Here is a 23979-nt window from a genome sequence, read left to right as displayed (position 1 = left end):
TGGGGAAGGGAGGATACCTGAGCATGTAACATGAGAACCCAGGAGGGGGGTTGGAGGCCAGGTAACACCTCTGCCCGGGAAACTGGACAAAGGACACAAAGGCTGGGGGAGGAGCTGAGGAAAGGCCAGAAAGGAGAGGGCTGAAGGGAGTTTTCAGGTTTGGAGCTGGCTGGAAAATAACGAGGGGCGCCCTGACCAACACAGCTGTGGCCTCCCTGGGGCCCCCTGATGGACCTAACTAAAGGGGGTCCTGTTGTCTGTATCGGCAAGACCTGTTTTGGACTGTGTTCCTGTCGTCTAAATAAACCTTCTGTGTTACTGGCTGGCTGAGAGTCCTGGTGAATCGCAGGAAGCCGGGGGTGCAGGGCCTTGACTCCCCCACACTCCGTGATAACTGGTAGCAGCGGTGGGATCTACTGCACCCTGTGGATGGCGCTTCCTGCAGTAAGTGACTGGGGAGCGGTAAACCAAAGGGGGATTGACGGGGACCAGGCATGCCGAAGATTCAGAGAGAGATGGTTTCAGGGGGCGATTAACCCTTTGGAGTGTGTGACCAGACAGAAGGCTCTCACAGTAACAGGGTCCCCCAGGGGATCGCAGCGAGGGGTCCCAGGGGCGGACGAGTCTGCCACTCGACCCTGGCAGAGAGATGGTGACCTCAAGGACCAGCACGCTGGGGATCTCCCTGGAAACCATGGGGAGTGGCGAGCACCCTGGCCTGCGAGTGGCCAGCAGGAAGATGTTTGCCAAGCACCTTAGGAGCGACCTGGTGGAGCTGTGCAAGCAGAGGGGGCTGTGCAGAGGGAGGCTCACCAAAGACCAGCTGATTGCCCAGCTGGAGGAGGGAGACCGCTTGAATGAACTGATCCCTGTCTCTGAGGGAAGCAGCCTGGCAGATGCAACGCAGGCACCAGTGTATGTCCCCACTGGGAGTGGTCATTTTAAGGCAGGGAATAGAGAATAACCAGTTCTAAGTTGTCATGGGATAAGAGGGAAGGTCCTTTCATGGATTGAGAACTGGTTAAAGGACAGGGAACAAAGGGTAGGAATTAATGGTAAATTCTCAGATTGGAGAGGGGTAACTAGTGGTGTTTCCCAAGGGTCAGTCCTAGGACCAGTCCTATTCAACGTATTCATAAATGATCTGGACAAAGGGGTAAACAGTGAGGTGGCAAAGTTTGCAGATGATACTAAACTGCTCAAGATAGTTAGGACCAAAGCAGACCGTGAAGAACTTCAAAAAGATCTCACACAACTAAGTGATTGGGCAACAAAATAGCAAATGAAATTTAATGTGGATACATGTAAAGTAATGCACATTGGAAAAAATAACCCCAACTATACATACAATATGATGGGGGCTAATTTAGCTACAAAAAAATCAGAAAAAAAATAATTTTTTTTTAAATTTAAATAATGGAGATATCCTATCTCCTAGAACTGGAAGGGACCCTGAAAGGTCATTGAGTCCAGCCCCCTACCTTCACTAGCAGGACCAAGTACTGATTTTTGCCCCAGATCCCTAAGTGGCCCCCTCAAGGGTTGAACTTGCAACCCTGGGTTTAGCAGGCCAATGCTCAAACCACTGAGCTACCCTGCCCCCCTTGGAGTCATTGTGGATAGTTCTCTGAAGATGTCCACGCAGTGTGCAGAGGCGGTCAAAAAAGCAAACAGGATGTTAGGAATCATAAAAAGGGGATAGAGAATAAGACTGAGAATATCTTATTGCCCTTGTATAAATCCATGGTATGCCCACACCTCGAATACTGCGTATAGATGTGGTCTCCTCATCTCAAAAAAGATATACTGGCACTAGAAAAGGTTCAGAGAAGGGCAACTAAAATGATTAGGGGTTTGGAGAGGGTCCCATATGAGGAGAGATTAAAGAGGCTAGGACTCTTCAGCTTGGAAAAGAGGAGACTAAGGGGGGATATGATAGAGATATAAAATCATGAGTGGAGAAAGTAGATAAGGAAAAGTTATTTACTTATTCCCATAATACAAGAACTAGGGGTCACCAAATGAAATTAATAGGCAGCAGGTTTAAAACAAATAAAAGGAAGTTCTTCACGCAGCGCACAGTCAACTTGTGGAACTCCTTGCCTGAGGAGGACTATAATAGAGGACTAGGACTATAATAGAGTTTAAAAGAGAACTGGATAAATTCATGGAGGTTAAGTCCATTAATGGCTATTAGCCAGGATGGGTAAGGAATGGTGTCCCTAGCCTCTGTTTGTCAGAGGGTGGAGATGGATGGCAGGAGAGAGATCACTTGATCATTGCCTGTTAGGTTCACTCCCTCTGGGGCACCTGGCATTGGCCACTGTCAGCAGACAGGATACTGGGCTAGATGGACCTTTGGTCTGACCTAGTACTGCTGTTCTTTAGTTCTAACCGCAGAAGCAATGTTACGTAACTGGCGTGTAGTTTGTCAAAACTGGGATTTGGCAAAGAAAAGAGAGTCAACACGCACATGCTGTCTGAATGGTTTTGGAAAGCCAGAGCTTGAAACGGAGCCTGCCGTTCTTTGAACAAACTCCACGGGCAGGCATGCAGTAAGAGTGGTCACTGTTCGGTTGCACCATGCCAGTGTTTCTCTGTAGAGTCAAAGTGATGTAATAGGTAACGCTATGACCTCCCAGAGAGCAGCACGCCGGAGAGACAGTACATTCATATATAGTAAAAAGTCTTTATTAAGAAGTCAAAAAATAAAACTCTTGATACAATTTTCATAACCGTCAAGTCAGCTCAGCAAATATATAATCAGTACTTTAGCCATGTAAGGTTAAAGGTCCGTTATTTTCTTTTAAAATAAAATATATTTTAGTTCTTAAAATTTATTCAATAAAGTACATATTTTCCTATAAATTCCCTACATATACATAAGAGGTAAAAAATAAAAAAATAAAACTAAAAAAAACAAAAAGGCAATCAAAATAATCTTTTTTTGCGACATGACGTGCTTAACTGTGCCCCGAACTGTCCCACACCTCTTCTCTTCTCCAGTCCTCCCCTCAATCCCAGCCAAGACACCTGTCCTTTTCAATGCATCGTGGGCAGCTTTCACATTGGCAAAATAGAAGATAAAACTGTGTTACCAAAAAAAATATAGATATATTTATAGAACCGTCAAGAACTGTCCAAAAAAAAAAATAATAATAACTACATACAAAAAAAACAAAAAATTATTATAATAATAATAATAAAATGCTTTTAAAAAAATAAAGACAACCCTTGTGTGTCCTAAAATAAAAAGTGCAACCGGACCTTTTCTTTCTGTTTATTTCACTTTGCAAACTGAATACTGTTATTTGGAAAGAACTGTTGAAGAACAGCTGCTCGTTCTCCTCCCCAGCCTCCACATCTGGGTTCAGAGTTAAAGCTATTCTGTAAACATTTGATTTTTTTTCTCCCTTTTGCAATTTCACGCCCCTCTTTCCTGTCATTTTCCTCGTCCCTTCTTCCCCCTCCCACCCCGTGATCTTCCTCTCCAGCTTTCTACCCAGCAAGAAACATCGTCTTTCACCCTCCCCACCCGCAGTCCCAATCCAATCCCTTAAATAAAAAGGTTGATTTAAACAGTTAAAAGTTCTTAAAAAGCTGTGTTGTAGGGAGAGGGGTGGGGGTGGGGGGTGGCGGCCCATCCGATGGGACTCCGGATGGACAGCTAGGAGAAGATGTGGATGGCTTGAGTGGCCGGGGTGTGGCAGGCAGGGCACTCCGGCTCGGCTTTGCCGCAGATGCGGATGGCGCACTCCATGCAGAAGAGGTTGTGGCCGCAGGGCACGAGGGCAGCGATGACCTCACTTTCGAAACACACCATGCACTCCCGGGAGCTCTTCCGGTGCCCGTCAGAGCTGCTGGAATCCGTGGGGGAGCCTGAGGTGCCGGAGATGCTGCCCGGCAGGGAGGAGGAGGAGGAGTAGCCTGTGCTGTTGGAGAAGGAGGAGAGTGAGCCCTGGGTGGGCAGCCAGGACAGGGTGCTGACCGGGTCGCTCTGGATGCGGCGGGCTAGGGGGTGGTCCAGTGCGACGCTGTTCTCTGGGAGGGTGGGGGAGTGCCGGGGCGTGGCCGTCCTGCTGATGCTGCTGTTACGTCTCTGCGAGCCGTTGATGGAGGAGCAGCTGCTGAAGGCCTGCAGGGGGTTGGAGCGCTCGAAGGGAGACCAGATGGTGGTGGGCGTGGTGAGGTCCAGGGCCAGGAAATCGAAGCCGAAGTCAGAGTCTTCGGAGCTGAGCGGCGGCGCCTGGGACTCGCTGAAGTTGAAGCCATTGCTGGTGCTGTACGGGCTGGTTGGGCTGGCGTCGGCCACCCGGCCGCTGTAGTAGGACTCGGTGGAGGTGCTGCCCAGGGAGCTCAGGCTGTCGTTGCGAAGGCCGGACGAGGGCCTGCGGGCGGGGTTGGGGGCTTTGGCCCAGAGGCTGGCCGTGCTGCCCAGCAGGTCGAGGCAGACGTCGGTGCCATTGGAGTGGAAGTCGTTGTCTGCGCTGACGTCAATGAAGGAGCCTGTCCTCATGGTGATGTGGGCTTCGATCTCCTCCCGGGCCCGGTCCACGTTCTCAGGCATCCCCGTCACCTCGAAGACAGGCTCTTTGTCTCGGCTGGGCGTGACGATGTACGTGTGCGTCTGCTGCTGGATCCTCTTGATGGTGGCCCCCTTGGGTCCTACTACCAGGCCCACCACCCGGTAGGGGACTCTCACCTGGATGGTGGTCTGCCCTGGCAGGTTGGGGGGACCCTGCACAGTTCCTGTCAGGCCGCTGACCTTGTTGCGAGTTGCTCGGATCATGGAGAAGTGTTCAGCAGCTGAGAGGATCTCCCTCTTGGCCATTTCCACATCCTCTTTCCTCCCGGTCACGATGAAGATGGGCTCCTCCCCTCTGACTGGCGTCTTGATGTAGGTGTTGGTTTTCGCACGCAGGGCTTTGATCTTACAGCCTGGAATGCAAAGGAGACAGAAAAGCGACACAGGATAAGTCCCAGGTTGAAGCTGGGAACCAAGCACACCCTACTGCCCATGTTGTAAAGAGGGCCGGGAAGCCAACAGACCTGAGACAATGCAGCAGTTTCACTAAATTCACACTTACAACCAGGAAACCTTCCGAGAGGGGAGGCCTCACGCTTCACAGGCAGGAAGTTACACCTGAGTTCTGGTGAATGGTATGGGCTAGCGTGAAACATGCAGGCCTGCTGAACCCGTCGCCATGTCCGCTGGGGCAGGACCTTGGGACCCCAACCAGGGATCAGGGCCCCATCGTGCAAACACGACACAGATGGTCCCTGCCCCAGAGAGCTCCTTATCAAGGACAGACAACATGCAACAGGTGCACACAGAGGCAAAAGGGGGGCACCCTTGGCGGAGAGGTGGGGGCAAGTGAAGGGGACAGAGACAGACACGCTCGCCCAAGTTAATAGTTACAGCAGCCCTAGGTGGTGGCCTTCCCCCTCGGAGATGGATTGGAAGGAAGTGGCGGAGGAAGCAGGCACAGGAGTTACTTTCATCTCAGCAGCGGGTTCGAGAAGGTGCAGAGACGTGACCCTTTTGGGTTTTTTAAATCCCAAATGCTTCCTTTATTTGGAGCCGGAGAACGTCTTCCCGGAGCTCAGGAGGCAGCAAACTAAGTGAGAGCAGCCTGCGATATGGAGAGCTGAAATGCCCCTGACCCATGAGCATGCCAATGAGCAACGGATGCGGGGGTGGGAGGGTTTGTCTAAACAGAGACCAGGCAGGCTGAACAGAAGGGGACCCCCTCTCGCCCCCGCCCTCTCTCTGCCATGCCCATCTTTTATTTCTTCAGTTCCCCTTACGAGCAGGTGTATCACTGTTAGCCTCTCCACTGAGCCCCCCTGTCCAGACACACAGACAGGGGGAATTTCTTCCCTTCTTCCTTTGCTTTTGGGCTACAAAAATTCACGGGTTTCTGCCTGGAGGAAGAATTCAAATGGAGGACAGGGAACGTGTCCACTAGGAGTCCCAGAGGGGCTGAATTAAGGGCCTATTTATGCAGCTCTGGCTCGAAGGTCTCTGGGACAGGCCGAGTGATCTAACCCAGTGGTTCTCAAGCAGGGGTACGCACACCCCTGGGGGTAGGCAGAGCTCTTCCAGGGGGTCCATCAACTCCTCTAGAGATTTGCCTAGTTTTACAACAGGCTACGCAAAAAGCACTAGCGAAGCCAGTACAAACTAAAATCATCCAGACAATGACCTACTTACACTGCTCTCTATACTACACACTGAAATGTAAGTACAACATTTATATTCCAATTGGTTTATTTTATAATTATAGGGTAAAAAGGAGAAAGGAAACAATTTTTCCGGAATCGTCGCTGTGGCACTTGTGTATTTTTAGGTCGGATTTTGTGAGCAACTCGTGGTGAAACTTGGGAGGCCGCAAGATAAATCAGACTCCTGAAAGGGGGACAGTCGTCTGGAGAGCCCGAGAGCCGCTGGCCTAGTGGATGGGGCGTCGGCCTAGGACTCAGACCTGGGTGTTACTCCCAGTTCTGCCACCAACCTGCTACGTGACCTTGGATAAGTTACTTTCCCGCTCTGTGCCTCTGTTTCCCCTCCCACCTGTCTGTCTTGTCTATTTAGACCGGGAGCTCTTCGTCGCTCACTCCGTGTGTGCGGAGCGTCTAGCACAAAGGGGCCTTGATATCAGCTGGGGCCTCCAGAGGATACTGGAATACAGCCAGTAACTCCCCTAACGCCGATCAGAACCCTCTCGGGGGATACGTTTCCGGTAGCTACAGTCCTACTCTGCCCGATTTGTGTTCGCTCCACTTGCGCTCTCATAACTTTCTGTAACAAAACTGACACAAGTGAGACATTCTAAATCTAGAGACCAGGCTTGTTTCCTGCCCTTCGTTCCCAATCACGAAGGCAGAGGCACCCACATCCTCTCTGCCTGCCCAAGCTTTGGTTTCACCCAAACATTAGTAAATCACCTGTACTGCGGCAGCACCTAGCAGCCCGGCATGGGCCAGGACCCCATCATGCCAGGCCCTGTACAAACACACAACAAAAAGACAGTCCAAGAGAATCACCAGTAAATACTGATAACACCATGAGATATGCTAGAAGGACCCTGGTCAGGCAGGTTATCAACCTATCTAAGGCACATGTCCCCCACATCACTGTAGTGACAGCGCTTCTCACAATCTGCAAGGCATTTGTCATCACAGAACCCACGTGCGTCAGGGCAGTGCTATTATACCCATTGTAGAGGTGGGAAACTGAGGCAGAGAGACACTGACATGCCTGAGATCATACAGATAGTCTGTGGTGGAGCAGGGGCTTGAACATGTCCCAGGTTGGAGCCCTAACCACTGGACCAGGCCCCAGGTTTAGGCTTTGTAGAACCGTAGTAATCTGCGCATAAAATGGGTCTCCTTTCACCACATCCCCACAGAGAGGCTGCAGTCAGGTCGTGGCCGCTTTTAGGAAGTATAGCGCAGCACACTGACAAGGACATTAAGTGTGTCAGAAAACTGAAACTGAAAATTGTCAAAATGAGCAAGCAGAGTGCATTTATAGCTGCCAAATCCTTGCTTTTTGATCCCGTTCATTCATCACTTACAAAATTCAGCCAGTCGTTCACAAAAGGGGTCTCCTGGTCATTCGTGTGAATGACTGGGCCTCGGCCCTATCAAACAGGAGCTCTCTCACCGTGGTTAAATACGTTCAACTCTGAAGACGCCAACAGGAGAAACGAGTTACGTTTGAAACAGGAGCATCAAGGTGTCACTAAAGCCTGGGACCCGACCAGCTGTTCTGAGCTTGGGGCCCAGATATAGTCTATGGAGGATGAGAAAGGAGTGGGGAAGTATTTTAAAAAGCCCCAAGAAGACTCCCCGGCTGTGGAGATCATGCACAGAACCTAGACTGAGAAGCCCATCAATGGCCAATCAAGGAGGCCATATTGGGCAGCGGCGATGCTTTCCCAAAGCCCACATCATGACAAAGCCCCAGGATGACAACTGTGGGGAAGAGCTTTGCTCATTGTAGCAGACAACTGCATTTCTCTGGCCCATTGGGACTCTCTAACATCAGCTCATCTGGGGTGGGGGCCAGAACTTTCTCGGGGGCTGGTCTGAGACTGTGGAATGAACTTCCCCCAGGAACAAAGGAACGTCACAAACCTTCCACTCCCAGTGCTGGGTGCATTTCTTTGACCTGGCTTCTCTAACATAAAGAGAGAGCAACATGTGTATTTAAAAAAAAAAAAAGCAGGGTGGGGGGCGGTGGCTAAAATTCTACCAGAACAAAACACGATCCTGCACACACTTCTCCTCCTGCGGAGAGAAGGAAAGAAACAACGTGTGACGTGTATGGTCAGGGCGCATAATGCACAACTGGAAGGCGCTTGGATACTGCGGTGATGAGCATGGTACAACTACGCTCCTCTGGCACAACTGTGTATAAAACAGAACAGGAAGCTTCATTCTAAGCCCGGCTGCATGAAGGATATTCAGACTGGTGTGACCACATGGATGCCGTTACATTGATGCAACCTTTCTGACCTACGCAGGGCTGAGCCGGCACAGCAGGGCTTATGCTGGTGCTACACCAAAGGTGCTTCAGCAGAGAGAGTGACCCCTACTTGGTGCTGGTGCAATGTGCCGACGTTAGGGGTTTGCATCAGGAGAACTAAATCAAGAGAATTTACACTGGAGCTAGTTTTTCAGTGTAGACAAGACCTCAGTCAAGACTCTGTGGTACAAGCCGCAGTGGGGATCTCTCCTATAGCTGGGGTGAGTAAGGAAAGAGACGTATGCCACTCTCTTGAGCCTCCTCCATCAGGGAAAGAGCTAAAATACAGTTACTCCCCATGGAGACCCGGTGACTGCACTGGGATTCCACATGGCAGTAATTATACAGGCAGATGGAGCCTCTGAAAGGATTGTGGCCTAAGATCTTGACTGTATTAAAGCACCAGAAAGACTGAATTTTGCTGGACAGAATGTAAAAGGGATTCTGTATTGAGGCTGCTGGACACAGACAGACCCTGTGGTTCTCTCGGTCTCTCTAAGTTCCAGCTGGCACTGCCCAGAGTCACCAACCCGCTCCCCTAAGTCTTGGAGTGGAGCAGACAAGAAGGGGTATTGGCTCCACTACAGATCTGTTGTTCTAGGTGCTATAAAAGACAGCAAATAAAGCAGAGAAGCAAACCTGCTCCCTGCGGAGAATTTAGCTCTTCGGTTGGCAACATGTAGAATTGGGGGCAGGAGCCCAAAGTCACTTGCGTGCCTAAGGTACATTCCAGCCCTGGCCTGTGGCTACGTCTGCTCAGCGTGACCTATAGCCGATCCCCACATTACAGCCGAGTTAACGCTGGTTTCAGCACACGTTCAGGATTAGATGCAGCTGACTGCCTGCGAGTTATGGCTATGCCAGGCTCCTTCCCCCTCACATCCCCCTCGGGAGGGCTTGGTATGTCAGCTGCTGCACACAGCAGGGGGCTGACGCTTGGCATGTCGGGGTTTTCCACACCCACCCAGATGTGAATTTTGGGGGGGGGGGGGGAGCAGAAGGGAGTGAGGTGAAAGAAAACCCAACAAACAGATGCAGCTGGATTTTACCTATGGAAGCTGCTCAATCAGGGAGCCGACTAGCCGATGACACTCCCTGATAAAAGGAGTGAAGATTAACTGCACGGGGGCCCTGTTAGAGAGCCCCTCAAAACGGCGCTCTCTCTCACACGGCACGCCCGGTGTGGTCAGCCAGAATGGCCACAGGGCTAGGTTTCTGGGCTCAGACTGGAGGACACACCTGAGTTCATCCCCTCTCGCAGCCCACTGGACTCCGTCTGCCGGCCTCTGGGAGGCACCATAAGAATCATAAAGCGCCGCACCATGGTCAGAACATGCAGGAAGTTGAATGTCAATTGAAAAGCGTTTGTCTCTTCTGTTGGTGGGGGGGCCTTTTTTGGCACTAATTTAGGGCAACAACTGTGTGGGTGTATTTATGGCTAGGGGCTGTAGGGACACGACCCATTTAGTAGCCTGCTGGGTGGGTATATTTATGGGTTGGTCAGTGCGGCCAGGTTTAGTCTGCTTAAGTGGGTCTGGGAGACTGGGACTCCTGAATTACCAGCCTGGCGGTGTCACTGACGGGCTGTCTCTCCTGCAGCCAGCCATTTCCTGCTCCGAGTCCCAGTTCCCCCATCTATGAGATGAGGGTAACACTCTGGGTGTGGAGATGAACCATCAGGCCTACAAGCAGCTCCTTTAACCTGAAGATCTCAAAGCAGTTGCCACCATGGCAGATGTTCTCCCCAGTTTATTGATGGTGAAAGAAAGGAGCAGACAGGTTAAGAGACTGCCCAAAGTCACACAGCAAATAAGTGGCAGAGTTAGGACCAGAACCCAGGTTGCCTGACTCATTGTCCCATTTTGGGACCACTTGATAACGCTGCCTTCAAGAGGCATGGCTGGCAGAGCGCTAACTCAGGGCTGAGGATCCTTCGTCACTCCTGGGTTTGGAGGAAGACTCACGTCTCCGGCACTCTCGAGTAACGTGCTCATTCGAATCTCACCGTGTATACGAAACCGCTCAATCCCGTGCAATGAGAGGTTGGGGGGACCGGCACAAAGCCTGCAAGGAAAGGGAGCCTTCTGCCTTTCTCGCTGGCCCCAGGAAAGAACTACATACACTCCTAGGAGTCAGTCCTCAGCAATGCTGTGAGACAGCTATGCATTGACAGGGAAGTGAGCCTACCATGTCAAAATGGCTGCTGCATCTGTACAGTAACTCTGCTTCAAATGCATCCATCGCATTGATAAAAATCCATCTACACTTCTAGGCTGACGTGACGCTGGCCACACGTTACACTGAAGGACATTTTCTACCCACCTTCAAGTCTCATTACGCTAATGATCTTGCCAGGGTTCTCTCTCCACACATTTCCCTTGACTCTGCCTTCATCAGGGAAAGGATGCAACTCAAACAGATGGCCAGGAAATGAAATGCAGTAGCAAAAAAGAGAAAAGTTCTGGGACTTGATCCCCTAGAAACAGGAGAGCACAGAGTTCACACACACAGAGCTTTGGGCCAGGAATTTCAGTAAGAACTTTTCAAATCCCAAACTATTAATGGTCTCACTGCACCCTTTAGTACGGAGCTGATCCGAAATGTTAAAGGGGAGATGCATCCCGGCTGTCACACCACTGAAGCTACACCAGGGTAAATCTGGCCCAAAATAACTGAATCACTTCCTTCATTCAGCAGAGATCAGGATTCTGGGGTCTCCTGGCAAGAGTTATCAGCTGAGTGGCACAAGGGCAGGCAGACGGTAGTCACCCCCTGCTCTGTTCACACCTGTAAGGCACCTAAGAACCTGGTTTGCAGAGGTGCTGAATACCCCCCAGCTCCTGCCAAAGCCGACTGAAGCCATGAGGGTTCCAAATCAGGCCCCAGGTCTTTGATCAGCAACACTGGATTTAGTTGGGGTTGGTCCTGCTTTGAGCAGGGGGTGGGACTAGGTGACCTCCTGAGGTCTCTTCCAACCCTGATCTTCTATGATTCACTTTTCACCCTTTACGCTGCCTGCTTTCCATAAGCAAAGCCTGATGTGAACGGGATAGCGCACCTGTCAGTAAGGCCGGCAATGTTATTTTAACAGTGTGTATTTTATATATACACCATGCGCACTGCATTCCTCTCCTATAAAATACAGGGCTGGTTCTTCACCACCGGGCACCTCGTGCAGCCACGTATGCAAGTGTGTGTAAAATACTGCCATTAGGATCTGGCAGCGCTTTACATTTGCTTGGCACAGGTGGAAGTGACAGCAGGGAAGAATCGGGCTCACAGTCAATGCAGGGTTAAAGCGGATACTGTAAAGGAAGGAAGCCTGGTGGATGTGCAGTGGGGCTCGGAGTCCAGTGCATGCTCCTCTGGAGATGATCCTCACACCTGGGATTTGAAACATTTCCCTTAAAAACCTCTCGTGTTTCTTGGGAGCATTAAAAAAAAAAAAATCAGGAGCTTCTGAAAGGTTTAGTGAGGTCCAAAGTCCAAAATGGCAGCCACTGGTGCAAGAGGGCTGCTGTATTCGCATGTGCTGGCCATGCTCCCAGTAATGCTTTGCAGCCTGGCATCAAAGGGCTGCCTATTATTCTGGCCCAGGAACAGTGCCATTCCTCACTTCTTGTTACTCCAGCACGCGCACTGCGCCAATGGGGGGCTTATATTGTGAGGCCACTGAAACAGATGCTATAGCTGGGCTTCCTTTGGGTGCAGAACAGAGGGGAGAGTTCATACAACTGCTCCAAAACTCTGCTCCTCTGGCTAAGGCAGAAGCCCTCAGCATGAGAGGTTTCATGCTGCGATCAGTAGGAAAACCCACCCACCATCTTTGAACAGGTACAATGTACCTGAACTTCCATCACCACCAAGATAAATCCCAAAGGGACACAGCCGCTTCACAAATCAAGCACCACCCAGACCCATCTCTAGTTAACGCCCTTCTCTGAATAATTCTAGTGGCCACCGGATGACACCGTTGCTGCATGGGGGAGGCATCTAATCCCCAGGGCAATTCAATACGAGCTGGGGAAAGGCTACTCTTTAGTGCCGTAGGGGTTACAGGGTGGGGGGCAGGTCTGCTGACGTGCTGAGCGCCCACAGATTCATTTTAAGGCCAGAAGGGACCATTATGACCATCTGTGTAGCACAGCCCAAGGTTACCAGCATCATCCCCCTTTTACAGATCACATGCTGAGGTGGGGAGGAACGAAATGAACCCAGGACCTCTGCAATGGGAGATGAGGGCGATACCCCTAGAACACGTAGGGTCAGCGCTGTTACATTCTCGTCACACACCTTGTGCACACCCTGGAAACCAAGGCTGCAAACAGCAGACCGAATCGGGATAATCCGGATCCTGGTTACAGTGGGAATGGAGCAGTATTTGTTGGTCCTTCATGTTCCCTTCTTCAACTCATTGGTTCATCCCATTGCTGAGGCCTGGCAAGATGTAAAGCCGACAACAATTTCCAACTGTTCCAGGAAAGGCAAATTTGTTGTGCCCGTGGAAGGTGGGTGAGACGAGGATGTCGAAGAGTCTGTCGACCCCCCTGAATGATGATGTCCCAGTTCCAGTCAACGTGGAAAAAGCGGATTTAGGAGCTGCTGTGGCTGAGGATTTGCTCACGTTCGGAGAGCTGCTCGATGAGGAATTACTGAGCTGCAGCTGCTGCAAGGCCAGAGAAACGAGCCTGCGTTGATGAAACGTATCACAATCAAGAGGCTAATCAAGAGAGTGAGGATGGTTTTGAGGACGTTCCACCTCCAACCAACTCTAAGCTGTTGAAGGTTTTGAACAAACTGTGGCCCTTTTCGCAGCTAGGGGGACTACGTGACAGGGTCCAGAGGTGTCTTGGGGACACTGAATTCCATCTTCAAATCAAAATTGTGACTGAGAAGAAGCAGAGCAAATTCTTTCACCTGAAGTGAGTTTATCCATTGATAATTAATTTACAAGTGGATACTGTATGAACAGAATGCATTTGGATGTGGAATAATAACCTAAATTAAAGTATTACAGTATTATTTATTTGCTTAGCAGATGCCCTTATCCAGGGTGACGTACAGGGCATACGAAGTATTACAGGTAAGTGCAAATATAAAAAAATGTTTACGAGTAAGAGCAAAGAGGCTGTGTTTGTTATCAGGGTCCATGTTTGATGGTTCTCAAAACAAAACATGACACTTTTATAATGTTAACTCAGTGAATACCACTTTATTGCTACGATACGTTAGCAGGCTACAAATGCAGAACAGCGCACATGTTAAAAGGTACAGTATGGACACTAATGCAATGCTGGAGCAATAACAAGCATACATTGCATTGTTGCAATTACAGATAGTTCACGAGTACTGGAGCTATTTTACGTCTCAGAAAAAGCAGGCTGCCTTTGGTCAGACGAAACGCCCCATAACAGCAACAGCTGCTTAGGAGCAACACAGCAAAAAGGAACGAGTATGTTGCTACTAGCGAGTCTCTTCTGCAGTGCTTAACTAGATGGGTCCAGCTACAATGGTACCGCCCTTTACTGTGGCTGCGGTTCTACTGGTATCAAAGCTATTCCCGTATAGCTTATGCCTGTATGGGAAGGCGAATAAGCCACATCAGTACTAGGCACCTTTATACAAACAGAACTGCAGCCACACAGGGCATTACCAGTATAATGACACTGGTGCAATAAACCCCACTCCAAACGGACACCGTTATATCTGTATAAAATCTGTGTGCAGCCCAGGCCTTAGATTCCAATGGAGCTTAAGAACGTGCTTCAGTGCTTTGCTGAATCAGGCCCTTAGTAAATGGCCAGAGAAGAGTTTCAGAGGGCGCTCGCCCAGTGCAGAGGGTCAGCTGCTAAGGTGCCTGCCACAGGAGGAGGTGAATGGCTGGCCTGGACATACAGACTGAGCGGCTTGTAATTTACAAGTTGCAAGGGCAGATCCAACCTGAAAAAAATAGACAACAGAAACCTGTACAAACATGTATTTAAGTAACAGCCAGAAGCCAAGCCACGCTGGGGACCGAGACTACCCTGCAGTATACACACAGAGCGCTGGGCAATGGGAAACGGTGCAGGCCACGGTTCTGTAGAGAGCAGCCACAGATCTGTTAGCACACTAAGGAATCCCTACCCGGCACACAAAGGATGCCGTATCCTATGCAGGGACAGTTACTAGGTGGCAGCTGGGATGTCAGGGAGAGCACCAGTATCTGGAAGGGGTCTTTGTTCACTAAGGATGGAACAGGGCAGCCGAGCTGTGAAGAGGGCAAGGGCTGGAAATCGGAGCACTAGGGCAGGGGAGGAAGGGATGCAGACGGGCGGGACAGCCCCAGAGAGCTAGGACAGAGGGAAGCCGTACTGTCTGGAGAAACCACTGGGGAGGGAGCGTTATCGACCGGCCTTATCCGAAGGGTGACGAAATGGCTGAATGGCAGGCCTGGCGGTGCCAAGCAGGGAGAAGAGAGCTGCCCATCAGAGCTGTAGAGGGGCCAGTAATGTTCCCAAAGGTGGCAGTGTGGCTACACTTAGTATTTACTATTTGTATTTGCAGGGCACCTAAGAGCCCTAGTCACGGCCCAGGATCCTGATGTGCAAGGTGCTGTACAAAGCCACTCCCTGGCTCAGAGAGCTGGGTACGATGAGCCGCATTGCTGGACGGGATTAACACAGAACAAGGCTGTGCTGCTTGGTTACGTTTCACTTCAGGGTCCTAAAAGAAAACATTCAGTCCTGACTTAGGCCTCGATGGGGACAGCATGTCAACAGGTGCTTAACTTTAAGCACGTGCTCTAGTGCCTCTGAGTATCAAGCGTGTGCGGTCCTGGACCGGGAGGCTTTTCTCAGTGCAGGGCGGGGGGCGATGGGGGAAGGTGGCTATAGCTGTATTCACACCAAGCGTCCAAGCTTGGCACCCGCCCACATCTCCACCCAGCAAAGGCGGCTCGATAGACTGGTTTAAATGGGATCCTCCTCTTGAAATCCTCCCTTCCAAGCCCCAGTCACCTGCTGACATTTATACTCTGCTGTTTGGCCAGATTCCTCCGGGTCATTTTAAACAGGCGTGTGGCTCTCTCCACGGCCCCTCCTGCAGTGCTGCAGGGGCAGAACGGCCACGTTTCAATAGCAGGCACATACGTCGTGATACTCATCTTCCGCTCACACACTGCCTTTCATCCCTGAGGGATCATGATGCGCTTTAGAGGGAGACGCTAATGTACAGAACCACACACAGGAACCGCAGAAGCCACTTATGAACTGCACCCACCTCTGGGGTGGAAATGGCGCGTTGCTGTGCACTGTTAAGTTACCATCCATTTAAGACAGGAAGTGATGAACAGCGGAAACAGGGCAGAGGCAGAATGCAATTACCCAAGCTGGAATCTGGCCAAGTCACCAGGGCTATGCAAAGCATCATGAGATGCGGGATGCATGACATGCTTGGGGCTCCTTCTCAGCGGGGAGTACTTCACGAACGCCAGGGGTGGGGCAGCAGCTGCTGGGGCCCATCGCCTCTCTAAACTGACCTGGGGTGATGTTGGTGAGAAACCAGAGGGGGATTAAGAGTCTGTCACTTGGAAGTGCCACCGGTCCTCTAGCACACCCCGAGAGCAAACACAGGCCAGCCTGCAGTGCTGCCATCCCGAGCAGCACCAAGGCAAGTCTGAGGATGGGCAGGGCTTACCTACAAGAGACGTTTACAGCACTAGCGGCTGGGACAGCCCCTTGGGAACCTCTAGAACAGGGGGCCGTAGTTTGCCCCCGGGCCAGCACATCTCAACTAGCCCCCCGGGACCGGGGTTCTCTCTTTGGTGAAAGAGGGTGCTCAGGCTTAGTTGCGACGCACATCTCCACCTCCTTTCCCTGATCCAAGGTCTCATGCCACCGTTGGCAATACAGAGCTTGTAATCCCTCGTGTAACAGAACAACGCTGGCACAAGAGGCGCCAGGGCTGGGGCTAGACGGAGAGGAGAACCATCACATAAGCACTTCTGTTGCACTCTTCAGCTCCAAAGCGCCCTGCAAACGGTAACGGATTCAGCCTCACACCACCACGGGGAAGGCAGGCATGTGCTGCTGTACCTCTGTGCTTTCTCCAGGAAGCTGAGGCAGGGAGACCAAGCCACTTGCTTCAGGCCACAGTGGAGAAAGTCAGGATACATCTACCCTGCAAAAAAAGCCTGCGGTACGTCCACACGGCTACTAGACACCCGGGGCTGGCCCATGCCAGCTGGCTCGGGCTGCAGGGCTGTTTCACTGCTGTGTAGACATCTGGGCTTGGGCTGGAGCCAGGGCTTTTGAACCCCGTGAAGTGGCAGGGTCCCAGTGCTTGGGTTCCAGCTCAAGCCAGAAAGTCAACACTGCAATGAACAGCCCCGCAGCCCGAGCCCTGCAAGCACAAGTCTGCTGGCATGAGCCAGCTGCGGGTTTTTCTTTGCTGTGTAGACAGACCCTCAAAGCTTGGGTCAACCGACTCAGGTGCTCTCCAGGGAGCTAAACACAGCAGCGTAAACATGCGCCGAGACCCACCACCCTTGCCGGGTTTCGGAGCTCGTGCAGGAACATCTAGACTGCTATTTTTAGCCCAGCACAAACCCAAGTCAGTTGACCTGGCTTCTGAGATTTGCTACTGCGGGGGTGGGGGGGGAGTTGCAGTGTAGAATACCCTTAGTGTCAGCCAAGATTAGGACCCAGATAATGCAGTGAGAGGAGAGCTCTGTAATAGCACAGGGAGTTTCTGGCCCCGAGCTCAGACCAAGGGGAAGACACAGACTGACATAAAGGGATATGATAAAATGCTCCTTTTATCTGACATGCTGGGCGTGACGGCAGAGAGAAGAGCTAGGTTAGGGCTCAGAAAGGAGAGAGTTGAGTAAAACAAAAGGAAGATCATTAGTGGGCCTAGGTGAGAGCAATACATCATCCCCCATGCGAAGTTGGGACTCGTGGTCCTACAGCATGTTCTCGGTGTTGGAACTACTGGGACTCCTGGAGTGAGGTCAAACAGCGGCCGGATTTCACCCTTCTCGAACACCTTTCCTCCAAGGATCTGTACAAACGGCAACTCTTCTAAACCCCTTGCCGAGATAAGAACTGTCCCCAAATCACAAATGGGGAAACTGAGTCCCAGAGAGAGGAAGTGACTCACCCAAGGTCACACCTCAGCTCCAAGTGAGAGCTAACAGAACCCAGGAGTCCTTCCCCTGCTCCGATCAATGGTAACTCGCTGCCTAGCTGAAGAGAGGGGATGTCAGAAGCGTAGGCCGGTCACCTCCCTCAATTCCTCTGCTCCAGTACCCCGCCCCCACCCAGCACTGATTTCATTAGTACTGCTGTGGTTTTTGCTGGTTCAAAAGAAGACCATATTACGGCAATTAATGCCTACAGTGCTCCTCTGAGCCGGCCCCGCCCACAGCCAGATTCATGACCGGGTTTGCATGCCAAGGCATCACAACATAATCCCTCTGGGCTGAGCTGCCTTGTGGTACCGCCGTGTGCCAGCCGAAGCAGTACGGATGCGGAGGAGAGGGGAAGGGCCCTATGCTCCCCACTCTCAGGCAGCTTGCGGGAAGATGCACAGCCGCTGGGCACCTGCGCCAAAACCGCTCCAGCAGCCTCTTGCCCTGGGATGGGGGGCTGCTTGCTCTCGGTTTGCTGAACAGCTCCTTGTTTCTGTAAGCTCAGCTGATGAGAGCCAGTTATGGTGACCGAGCAGAGGTGCTGCTTCACACAGCACAGGCCAGCGTCGGTGGGTCTCCAAAAGTCCCAGGGAACAATAAGGTTAATGCCTTGGAAGAAGGGTGGGGCGTCACGTGAATGATGTATTTCATGGGTCAGCCCTGACACAAGTAGCTAGTTACACACGCTGATGGGGAAACTGCTGCCCGACAGAACGGGGCTCTTGAAGTCTTTCACTCTCAGTCTATTGTAACAGTTCAGTTTGGTGCTCATGGAAGCCAGGCTACTAAACACAGTACAGCCAGGGCTGGTATCTGCATTCCGGTTACTGCCAGAAAGCGCTAGGTGGTCTTCAGACATATTGGAAGGCAGGGTCTTTGCTCCAAAAAAACGTGTGTGAAAAGCTCTGCCGATGCACCTCAATCCAGATGTGCAGCCCTCCCACCGCTATTCAGTCTCTGGGATCTCTCCTCAACTCCTGCTCTGCTGATGCACCTCAATCCAGATGTGCAGCCCCCACTGCTATTCAGTCTCTGGGATCTCCCCGCAAGCTCTGCTCTGGCGATGCACCTCAATCCAGATGTGCAGCCCCCCCCCACCGCTATTCAGTCTCTGGGATCTCCCCGCAAGCTCTGCTCTGGCGATGCACCTCAATCCAGATGTGCAGCCCCCCCACCGCTATTCAGTCTCTGGGATCTCCCCTCGACCCCTGCTCTGCCAATGCTCCTCAATCCTGATGTGCAACACTCCAAGTCCAGGACTTTTGCCTGAATACACACACTGAGTCTTTCTGGACTGCACGGCGAGCGTGCGATGTGGATAAAACGTCCAATGGTTGCTTAGGTCAAACTGATTTCACCCATGACCCTTCCACTGCACTCTATGCCTGCAGGGGCCAACGGTGCCTTTATCCTTGTAAAGATCCCTGGAACAAAGCATTTCCCACACTACACCTCATGCTCATTTTCCTTATTACAACTGATTTAGGAGCCAAGGCAGCAGAACCTTTACAACACGGAATCGTAACACAGAGGAAATATATTATAGCCATAGAGGTGGGGCTTAGCAGCCCAAGCTCAGATCTAGGAGACAGTAACACTTAAATTCTTATCCTGGCTCAGAAACAATCTTTCAGGCCCAGGAAAAGTCAGTTAACTTCTTGGTCTTAGTTTCCTCATCTGTAAAATGGGGACGCCTAAACTGCACGAAGGCCATGTTCTCCAGTGGTCAGCTTAGCAGACTGGGGAGTTAGGAGACATCAATTCTAGTTCCAGTTCTGCCACTGGCTCACTGTGACACTATGGGCAAAATAAATCCCCATTTTACAGACAGGGAAACTGAGGCAAAGAGAGGGTTTTCTACCCTCAGCTAAACTATCAGTTACCTCTAGTAATTTAACCCAGACTAGGCAGGGCTCTGAGGCCCCCTGGGGGGCTACAAAGCAAGGCCAGCATTTGACTTGCTGGGGCCCAGGGCAGAAAACCAAAGCCCCACTGTTTGGGGCTGAAACCCAGAGCCCTGAGCCCCCACCCAGGGCTGACGCCAAAGCAACCTAGCTTTGCAGGGCCCTCTGTGGCATGGGACCCAGGCAATTGCCCTGCTTGCTACCCCCTAACACTGGCCCTGGCTTTTATATGCAGAAAAACAGTTGTTGTGGCACAGGTGGGCCGTGGAGTTTTTAGAGCACGTTGTGGGAGCCTCAGAAAGAAAAGGGTTGAGAACGCCTGTACTAAAGAACACTGGCAATGGATCTCTGCTACTTTCTCTTAATTAGCAATTCTACTTCATTGGGGTGAAAGGTCATCTGCTGGGACATCCTACTAAAGTAGACTTGACTTTAACATAGAAGCATATTGTAAGGATTAACATTCATGTGTCCATAGTGATCAAGGGATCTTGGTACCCAATTCATCCTGGAGCTTGTATTTCACACCAGTTTCATGCAGACAAAAGATTCTTAGGACACTGCAGTTATGCACAGAAGCCCAGTCATTTAAAACCACAGCTCTCATCCCTCTGGTGGGGCTAAAAAAAGGCTCAGAGATACTTGGGCAGGGGGCCTCAGAACCACAAGAGCACTACCTGTACTTCCAAAAAGGATTGAGGGCACAGGGGAAAGTTAGATCCCATGTCTGGGGAAAGTTACAAGACAGATCTCCACAGAGCAGACAACCTGTGAATGGGAAGGGCTTGATTTCATTTCTGCCCTCAAGCTGAGCTTGATGCAGGACCAAGAGGAAGTAAAGTCACCTTTGTGCCTTCCCTATTCTGGGGCTGGGTCAGATCCAGTTTGACCTTGATGCAAGTTGGAGCAGCATCAAAACAGTCCTAATCTGCACCCGTTGTCTTAAGGGCTTTTCTAGTGGTTGAGAATAGCTACATCCCCTCTCCTCTGGAAATGTCCACGAGGTGGCACACAGCCAGGGCAGCACCAACCTGATGGCACCCCAGGAATTCCTTTGTGCAGGGAGAATCCCTCCAGAGCTGAATCTGCCAGCTCTGCTACTACTTTATGCCAAGAGAGGTGACAGAAAAGGGGCCACAGAGCGGATCTGAATCCGGCTCAAATTGCTTGGAAGAGATGGGGGAGACAGGGAACATGGAAAGAGGGGGAAAAAACAGAAAAATATAAAATTCAAAGGTATTTCAATATTTACCCTGGGGGGTGGGGGTAGTGGAAGCAACTACATTCTGTTAGTGTTATGAACCCAAGTTTCTATCCCATTTCAGCCTCTGCATGTGCTATTCCAGGGCGCGCTCTCCCTCACAGCATGCCACTCCTAAATCACATTGATTATTAATGCCCTTGCAGCGTATTTGCATAAACCACACCAGTTCCCAGAGTTTGACAAGCATCCAGGCTTCCCTCTGCACCAAGTATTTCCTGGAGGACTAGGTGCACGCAACTTAAGGAGACACACGTTTAATTTAATAAGGGTCGATGAGACGTGGAATTACGGCTTTTCTATAGTTCAGTCACCCAGGCAGACAGTACATCTGAGTTCCTGAAAGGGCAAGGGACTCTGGTTTGGGATCCTAACAGTTAAGAGATAGAAAAGACCTATTAGATAATTGAATCTATCCCCCAAGAGAGGATGGATCACAGATTAAGTTGATACTTCCTGTGGCCTTGGCCAAGAAGCAGTGAGATCCTGCTATACTTTGACCCAAGAGTCAGTTAACCAGGTATCATCCTTACAGGGATCACGCCCACCTTTCACTGCTTCACGAGCTCTCAGCACAGCCTCCAGTGATAGGAAGGTAACCATAGAAAGTTGCGGCTGAGCATGAGCAGTTGGTATAAATTGGGATTGTGTATGCCTGGAAGTGGGTTGGAGCTCTGGGAGCCGGCCAATGGGAAGCAGAGAGTATGATGTCATCATGCTAATCCCAGCATGGCTCTAGCTAACAAAGAGAACAATGGGGCTGCTACACTACCCCACTTCCACCCATGAAAAACGCACCAGGGCCCCACAAACCCTTTCCATTAAAATGAAATGATCACCAGGAGCCACACACCTACAAAGCCAGGCAATAGTCAGAGGTCAAGGCAGAAGGAGGAGGGAGGAAAGGCTGCACCTCAGCCCAAATACACGGGAGGTCAGTTTGCAAACAGATAAGATTCAGATCTAGACAATGATTTTTGATACTAAAAATGCCCATTTGATTTATTTGGGGTTTTTCTTTAAGAAGTAACTTTAAAGACTAAAATATATTTGTATTTTAAAGAAACAAAACCCACCCGGCACACACCCGGCTAAGTACCACAAGCATTGAGGCGTGCCCTTGTGTCCTTTTGTGACAGATTTTTTTTGCAGTCAGGGATCCCTATGCCCCTCCACAGCTACTTCATAGCTCAAGTGTTTAACATATTTTAAATGAGTAGATGAAATTAAGAATCCAACTGAGATCAATTAAGGCTGATAGTAAATATTACATTAAGCGTGTGTGTGGGGGGGAATCATTTAAATAAATGGAAGTATTTTCATCTATTTCATAGTCATTTATACTTTACAGTCTATTTCCACAGACTTGAGAAGTCCAGTAATCATGAGAACTTTGTGGGTGTGTATCTATCTATGCAATATACACAGTGTGTAGCAGGCCTATATAGTTTAGACAATAGCAAACTCTAGTAAAATATTTACAAATGTGGAGTCATTTTAAAATGGCTTGTTTATAAAATAGAATTAAAAGTGTCTCTACATAAAGAGTTTGAAGGGGTTTCATTTCTAACAAGTTTCCACTCCACACTCCTCAGCACAAAGAAACAAAGACTAAAACTGACCCAAATAAAAACTGGGATGGGCCAGTGCATCTCATACTTTCTGATTGCTGTCTAGGGGGAAAAAACCCAAAAAACAGAGAACACACATTTCTGTGCATGCCATGGCTCTCCAAAAGACAGGCAAACACCTTTCTAACTAGATACTGGTACAGAGCAGTGGCCCAGGAGTATTTAAGCTACAGAAATCTCCATTTCTCTCCAAATCTACCAATATCCTCTGGTTCCCAAGTCGAGTTATTCAGACACTAATTACATATATAGGCTCTATTAAAATCTCTCAGTACATATAGAGGGAATACTTTAAGTGACATATACAGAGATATTTTGGCTTATTATACAGACTCATGGACTTGTATCTCCTCCTTTCTCCATTTTAGATAGTGTGTTACCTGAAGATATCAAAACTGAAAAGCTGCCTGTAATAGATTTGGAGGAACTGAAAGGGTGCAAGGGAAGAGAGACACAGACAATGGGTAAAACAAAAGGAAAAAAGTTTACCTTGTCTCCCCACAATCTCCGCTACATGTTCAGAGCTGGGGACAGGGACACACTCAGTCATGTTCACGCTCTTCTTTCTGCTTCCAATGATGCTCATCTGTTCAGCCAAGATGGAGTGGTGGTGGCCCAGGTGGGGGTGAAAGTTGCTGAACACATCTGGAGGGGAAGTGATGCTGGAGGTGGAGGGGCTCACATCTGGATCCAACATTGGCAGCCCCCCCAGCATCCCAACTCCCCTGTCCAGCCCTGACCCATGGTCCATTTCATCCAGCCCTCCATCCCCAAGCTCCAGCACCTCCTCCTCCACTCCTCCTCCTTCGATCCCCCTTTCTTCTGCCTCCTCCTCCTCCAGCCCCAAGATGGAGAGCTGGTCCAGGGCAAACCTCAGCGCCGCTGCCGCTTCTTCCTGCTCGGGCGGGGGCTGCTGCTGCCGCTGCCCCCCGCTCTCCGGCTCGGGCTCCAGCAGCGGCTGTTCCTCGGCCCCGGCGGCGGGCGGCGGCGGGGGGCTCCGCAGCCCCCGGCAGGGAGGGGGGCAGCGGGCTGCCTCCCCCGCCTCGGGCTGGTAGATGGAGCTGGGCATGCTGGAGCGCCGCGGCGCAGCACGGCCGGCCGGGAACCGCTGCTGGCTGCTCCCCTTCTCCCGGGGCGGACAGCGCCGCCTGCGCTGGGAGTCCCGCTCCGGCTCCTTTGTCTGCTCGCCGGCCGGCCGGCCGCCTGCATCCAGCAGCAGCAGCAGCGGGGCTGGAAGGGGCTGCCGCGAGCAGCGCCCCCCGCCCGCCTCCCCACCGCTCCTCCCGCGGCCCAGGACGTCAGCCCCAGCCCAACAATGGGTCAGGGCCGAGCCGGGCGCATGCGCGGCGGCCCGGCCTGCCGGCCCATGTGGCCAGGGGAGGGACCAGCCAACCAGCGCCGCCCGCCGCCGCCGGCGGGGCCGCCCACGGGCCAGGGGCGGAGGGCGCCCGGAGCGGGAGCGGCCGGGAAGAGAAGCA

At 51.1% G+C, this 23979-nt stretch overlaps 1 protein-coding gene across 2 annotated transcripts; it reads right to left on the bottom strand.

Moving 5' to 3' along the window:
• Window positions 1-3266: 3266 nt before the first annotated feature.
• Window positions 3267-23766, bottom strand: MEX3D (mex-3 RNA binding family member D). Of its 2 annotated transcripts, XM_039515583.1 has the most exons (3): window positions 23544-23766; window positions 22991-23399; window positions 3668-4938 (listed from the first exon to the last, which is right to left on the bottom strand). In XM_039515583.1, exons 1-3 carry the CDS (start codon window positions 23568-23570, stop codon window positions 3668-3670), a joined length of 1707 nt encoding a protein of 568 aa, XP_039371517.1. In that variant the 5' UTR covers window positions 23571-23766. The 2 variants fall into 2 exon arrangements, with proteins under 2 accessions (XP_039371516.1, XP_039371517.1); XM_039515582.1 differs by having other exon boundaries at window positions 3267-4938; window positions 22991-23570.
• Window positions 23767-23979: the final 213 nt, after the last annotated feature.

This window comes from Mauremys reevesii, linkage group 26, assembly GCF_016161935.1.
Source record: "Mauremys reevesii isolate NIE-2019 linkage group 26, ASM1616193v1, whole genome shotgun sequence".
Taxonomy (NCBI): domain Eukaryota; kingdom Metazoa; phylum Chordata; order Testudines; family Geoemydidae; genus Mauremys; species Mauremys reevesii.
This window is presented reverse-complemented; position numbering and strand designations above follow the sequence as displayed.